General features: G+C 43.8%; 1 protein-coding gene across 3 annotated transcripts in view; it reads left to right on the top strand.

The window, feature by feature from the left end:
• Positions 1 to 1,930: 1,930 nt before the first annotated feature.
• LOC117550346 (zinc finger protein 665-like) overlaps positions 1,931 to 6,669 on the top strand; it is a 21,103-nt gene continuing 16,364 nt past the window's right edge. For 2 of the 3 annotated variants that reach the window (XR_004569614.1, XM_034222752.1), the window contains exons 1-2: positions 1,931 to 2,208; positions 3,121 to 3,186. Coding sequence is in view for 2 of the 3 variants with exons in the window: in XM_034222752.1 (XP_034078643.1) it covers positions 3,154 to 3,186 (33 nt within the window). In the remaining variant the exon portion in view is untranslated. The other variant, XM_034222753.1, reaches the window with a different exon arrangement.

The raw sequence follows: 6,669 nt of genomic DNA, 5'->3' as shown, positions 1-6,669 counted from the left end.
GGCCTAGCAAAGAAGGCTCAGCCGAAGCCTGCTGCAGAAAGGCGGATGCGACCAGCATTAGATGGGAGAGAGAGTTCCTGATACGACCCATGCGTGCCGCTGCGTCGTAGGCCTTACAGAACAGTTCGTCAGTGACCCTGCACTGAGGCCGAGGGCACCTGGCATCAGGCCTTAGAGCCTCATCAGAAGCCAGAATCAGGGAGACGATGGCAGGCTCGATGGGTGGCATGCGACCCAGCCCAAGCCTCGCCGGATCCTTTATGGCAGCCAGGGTCCGGGCATCAGAGCTAAAGCGGGAGAGGGCCTTGGTGTCTCTCCAGCATGCATGGAGCTCCCTCAGGTACTCCTCTGAAGGAGGAACGGTGAGGGGGACAGGGGCAGGGCTACGCCTGAAGAAGGCGCTAGCCTGAGCCGCGTCGACCTGCGGAACCGGAAGCTGCAAGTGTGCCAGGGCCGCACGAATAATGGCCGCCATGGAGGCGTCCTCCACGCCCTGCAGAGAGCCCTGAGCAGAGGAGTGGGAAGCCTCCCCGGGAGTGAGCGGGGCCTCGTCCTCCACCTCTTCATTGAAGAGGTTAGCCGAGGCTGCTAGTTACATGGCATACTCATGCAGAGGTGCGGCAACCGAAGGAGGGGCAGGCGACAAGCCAGCAGCCCTTATACCGGCCCCTGGCTGAAGGGCTAAGAGGAGCGACTTCATCATGTCCATGTCGGCGGCTAATCGATCCACCTTAGAGGACAGCCTGTTTTTAATCCTCCTGTTGGGGGGCGAATCCGTAGCCATCGCTCCCTCGGGTCGCCGGGAACGGCCGAACTGAGCTGGAGGAAGATGTGATAGTGTGGGTAGATCGCATGGCATTGAACTTTTTTTTTTGAAAAAAATAAATAAAAAATGTTTTATTTTTTTTTAAAGTTAGCCTATCATCCATCCTTACTATGGCATTTGCCACTTGATTGACGTACAGGTAAGCCAGTCTGAGTTGTATTGTGCCATACAGGTTCATGCAGTTATGAGGGGCCTCACCTCCTCATCTGAAGCGCAAATGCGGCGCACTATTATGCGCTTATGCAGCGCAATTAGTGTAAGCGCGCCACAGTTTATCCGACGTTTACTCTACTCCACTAGCACGCGGTAATCGCACGGTAATCGCACGCTGATTGGTGTAACTAGGGGCGCTGACTAGGTACTGGGGGGTAACGGGGTTGCGTTCCGACTATTGGAATGCAACCCAGGTCACAACCGTAAGTGACCTGTTATCATTCAGGAAACGACAGCGAAGCATCTGGGGTGTTTTCTGGCATTTATTCTGAGAATCAACACAACATTCTCTTTACATCCGCGTTGCATGTCACATCTCCACATAACTGCTCACGTCACTGTCACTAGTATTATTTATACATACTAGGGCTGTAACCGAATATCCGTTCGTTGGAGTACTATTCGGGTTTCAATGCCGTTATTCGGATATTCGTTTTGTTTGTTGTTTTTTTTAAAAATTGAATTTATTGAAAACTCCAATATCAACGTAAGAGCTTGTTGTGCCTCTTCGGGGGGTGCTAACACTTAACCATAAACGTTATTGTTTACTTTCTCCGTCTTGTAGATATTACTTTTCTCCGTTAATCTCCGTCACGTTGTTTCCATAGCAACAACAACTTCCTGTCAACAGCGCTACCTCTGCTTAAAAATAAAAGCATGTCAAGCCAAATTACACTTAAGACATACAACTGCAACGAAAATAACAAACTTATCCTTTTCAATTTCAAAGAACACAAATTGGGTTACATGAACAAATAACTATAAAACAACAATACTGTAGAATAACAAAATGAATGCCGTGAATACACCGAAATACGCATGTTGAAGCGGTTCGCTGCTGATTATAGATGGGAGGCGGGGCTTACGGGAAAACTCCACTGCGCATGCTCTTTGGGCCCACGTCCGGGTACTTCTGCTCTCGACCAGGCTCTCAGGCAGGATCCAGTTGCTGTAAAGCTTCCATCAGTCGGAGTCTCTATCAGCTCTCATTAATATATAACTGTCATATATTAGAATATAACCCGTTCCTCTCAGGAGAAGAAGAGACGAGAGGAGCTTTAGAACAATTCCACCTCTTTATCCGGGTCCTTATCTGCTTCATGCTAGGTGGCTAATGCTAGTCGGTGAACATCAACAATCTGACGAACAAAGAGTAGCAGAAACACCGGGTAATACTGTGTACTTTTACTACTGAGATTACAGAGTACTTTTAATATAACACAGAGTTGTTTTACTACTGATAATACTTAGTACTTTTTTTGTATTTGGAGCTGTTCATCGATCATTCCTCACAGCAGGAATGATCCCAAGATGGCAGCACAGACAGCAGCAGCTAGCTCTCCCGAGTCTTTAGTGTTTTTAACGTGTGTTCGTCTAGTTAACTTCTAACATCCCGAACCGATAGTACAGTCAGGAGTATACAGTACAGTCGTGAGTTCCTGCTGGAGAAGGAAATAACAACAAAACAAATAATAGACGCTACGCTGGCAGAGGTACTCCGCGGCTTTGGGATACGTTCAACCTCGGCTGCTACCTACGTGCTGAATAGGAGACGCCGCAAGCGGTGTGAGAGGAAGCACAAGAGGGGTAAGCGCGGAGGCATCCGAGCTAGACTAGCAGCTAGCCCACACAGGCCCGCTAGTCCGAGCAACATGGCTAATGTTAGCTCATTGGACAATAACATGAACATCATAAGACTACTCTGGTCGACCCAGAGTGGGGTAACAGAGTGCTGTGTGTACGTTTTCATGGAATCATGGCTAAATGACAACATCCCAGACTCTGCCATTCAGCCTAGACCGGCTAACATGCTTCCGCTCAGACAGAGCTACGGTTAGCGGGGGGAAGAGCCGCGGCGGCGGTGTGATTGTTTACATCAGTGATGCTTGGTGTAGGGACGCTGTGGTTTTCTACAAACACTGTTCGCCGCTGGCGGGGTTTATGTTCGTGAAGTGCAGGCCTTTCCATCTTATCCTAACCTGCTAGCAGGATGGAGTTAATTTCTTCCCACCTCTGCTGTTAAGCTACTTCTTAGCTGTAGATTGGTTTTGTGTTGACTGTAGTGTTAATACTTATTTCAGAGACCCAGGTGGAGAAGGAGCACTGAGAGCAGCATGGAGGAGAACAAAGAGACCCCCAGAACTCAGGTCAGTGTTCACTTCATCACCAGGGACGTGCACAGACATTTGGAGGGGCTATTGCTCTAAACTGGAAAAAGGCACCCCCCCCCCCCTTTCATCTTTACCCCTGAAGGCCAAGCCTTGTCTTGCAAGATATAATGTGATCTTTATTAACCGGAAGATGATCTCTCTGTTTTTCTGCCTCTCCCTTTCTTTTGCTGCTTGCATCTGCAAATCTGCTACTGCAAAAGCCATGTCCAATGGCTTTATCTTATATGTATTCCACCTGGTCATGCCAATCATGTGCGATTCACTGCAGCAGTGCTCCTTCATTCTTACTTTTGCCTGCCTCCACCTGTTTACACCTCCAGACTTCCATGTAGACCTACTATTGTACTTATCGTCATTCATTAAAATGCTGATAGCATCATTTTGTGGAGAATACTCCAACCAGGGGTTTTCATCATACCAGTGGCCCTGAAAAGACTTCCCATCTTGATTTGTTGGGAACTGGACCAGAGGACCACAGGGTCCAATTGAGTTTGAAAATTTGACGAAGGCCTCATTGTACTTGATATTGTTCTTCTGAACATGGGCTGGATCGGTGGGGTTTGGTAGCTGTAGCAAAAAAACAAATTCTGAAGGAGCTTTCACTCTTGTGGACTCTGATGTTACTGCCTCAATCTCTTCCCTCTCAATCTCCATATCCTCCCCTTCCATCTCTTTGTCCTCAGTTCCTGTCTCTTCATTCTCAATCCTGTCTTTCGTTCTCAATTCCTGTCTCTTCATTCTCAATTCCTGTCTCTTTCTTCTTATTTTCAGATTCTGTTTCTATCCTTTCTTCATTCTCTGAGTCTGAACTGTTCTAGGGCATCATTGTGTTTTGTCTCAGGCTCACCATCTATCAAATACAATTAAGAAAATGTTTTAGAGCTCTTTATAAGGCATTGTTGCTAAGTGTTCAAATAATGAATGCATTATTACTGTTGTGATCTCCTTTTCACACTATAAAGGAGTTCAAAGATTGAGCTGTCTCCAAAATAAACATTTTACATATATTCGTATTCTTAAACAGAATTATTAGTATCAGAATTAAGTAACATATACACTTAATTCTTTACTGCTATAAAAACATACAAAGACAACTGAATACTAGTGCAGTCAGTTACATTTTAGATTGGAGAAGGTAAATATGTTGCCTACTTGTATAGAATATTTACAACCTGTTATAAAGCCTTTGTGAACCAGTTATCTGGCCATCTTATCCATATTACACTACAGCTAGTAGTAGTATTTTACTAGATCACCAAGCTCTCAAATGCGCTCTGAACTGGAGGCTTCGAGTTAGCCCCCAGCAGAGAAATATTAACTTCACTCAGCACATATAGAGGCTTTGCATTTATCACAGATTTAAATATTTGTTTTAATGAGTTATTAGTGTACTCCAACTTATGTAGTTGCTTGACATAATCACAGTGCTTCACCTGCAGCTGCCCTGCTGGCACCTTTTATCCAGCTCTGCAAAGTTGCAATCCTTTTAGCTGCCTCCTTCAGATCTCTCTCTCTCTGCTTCAGTCTCCTCTGTCCTGAAGGCATTCTTAAGCACAGAAATGTAACATTAGGCTATGCATAAAATAACCAAACGATTATTACATTAACTAATTTGAACAGTAATTCACATCATCGTCTCATAACAAAATAAGCTAACTCCTAAGCAACTACTTGCATTCAGTGACTTGATTTTTAAAATGAAAATAAGGGACATTTTTTGTTTTTATCATTACAATATGTAATGTTATAACTATTAAATAAAATATGGGGACAATTCTGTTTCAATGGCGTTTGACCATTGTAACTGCTGTGCAGACATACTGATAATAATATAGCCCCTCCAAATGTCTGTGCACGTCCCTGGGTCTTTAACGCACCGGCACCAATACAATATGTGAAACATGTAATCACACAGATAGCGATATAGAACATAAATAATAAAAACGTACCTGGTTTAAAACACTTTTGTGGTCATACTGTGGAATGAGTTCACACTGAAACGAGATATTAATTCAAAAGTTTGTGGGCAATTACATATAAGAAGGAGAAGAAGTAAAATAAGTAGTAGAAGAAGAATGAGGCTGCTAACGCTAAATGCTAACGTTACAATAATTGTATTGCTGCGAACAAGCACCACGCCATTGAAACATCAACTTTGTTACAATTTTATTTCACCTTGCTATGTGTTTATAAAGCATATTTAAAAACGGGGACATTTCCGGGGATAGATTGAGCCGGGGATTGGCCACCAAAGCCAGGCAGGCATTGGTATGATCACCATAGCCATATGAGGCCGGCTGCCAGAGGGCTTTCCTTTGCTTCCAGCTGTCAGATTGTAAACAAAGTCACGTGACTGGTGGCAGATGTGAGCGCTGACAAGGTGTGTTTTATTGCAGCGTACTTTTTTCTTTTAATGTTTAATTGACTGCCATGTATTTTTTTCTTTTAATGTTTATTTTATTAGCTTTTCTTTTTAATGACTGATTTTAAATGCCATTTTCTTAATCTCTTTCATTTTTTGTAAAGCACTTTGAATTGCCTTGTGTTGAAAAGTGCTATATAAATAAACTTGCCTTGCCTTGCCTTGCCTTACAATACTAATTGTGGGCTTATTATGTTGATTCGGCCACAACAGAGAAAAAAAGACTTTCGCTCTCCCAGAGGGGCAGGTCAGCCAAAGAGGGAAAATGGGCCGATGCCCGGGCAACATTAGTCCGTACCTGTGCACGTCCCTGTTCATCACAATATATTCCTAACACTGTTATCCCTTACACTGGGGTACATTTGTGTTATTTAAGGACTTTAAACCTGTACTTTTGTTTAAGGATAAACAACCTTGAACATTGTGGGTTTTATTTTACAGACTCTTATATTTAGATATGGGTTCATATATATGGGTGTATATCCGTATGTAGTGGCTCTACTTTAAAGAGTTCTCCTGCTGTTGTTCAGGTGTATATCAGTATGTAGTGTCTCTACTTTAAAGAGTATTCTCCTGCTGATGTTCAGGGGCCTCATTTATAACGCCTTGCGTAGGATTCACGTGGGAAGGTTGCTTACGTAGTACAAAGCAAAAAAATAGGTACAGAACATTTTCGATTCACAAAACATTGCGAACCGGCGAGGGAAGTGCGTACGGCACTTCCTACGCCTGTTTCCCTTTATAAATCACAATCGACTCGAAATGCGCCGCAGCTTTTGCGGGCTTCACGTAACGCCCATATTTGCCCATAAATAGTCAAAGAAACGCCCATTCATTCATTTTGACTGACTGCATGAAGAAGATTGCAGGAAATAACGACAGAACAGCTAAAAAAGACATCTCACACCATGTCAAATTTTGGTTATTTTGGGGAGGTCGAGATAAATCATTGTTTGGTGGATGCCGTTTGAACCAGAGTAGCAGCATGGAGGTCGGATCGTCGCCAAAATAAATAAATAAGTGGTCCGAAAAAGGTT

This window comes from Gymnodraco acuticeps, unplaced genomic scaffold, assembly GCF_902827175.1.
Source record: "Gymnodraco acuticeps unplaced genomic scaffold, fGymAcu1.1, whole genome shotgun sequence".
Lineage (NCBI taxonomy): Eukaryota > Metazoa > Chordata > Actinopteri > Perciformes > Bathydraconidae > Gymnodraco > Gymnodraco acuticeps.
Note: the sequence above shows the minus strand (reverse complement) of the source record. Positions and strands in the feature narration are given on the sequence as shown.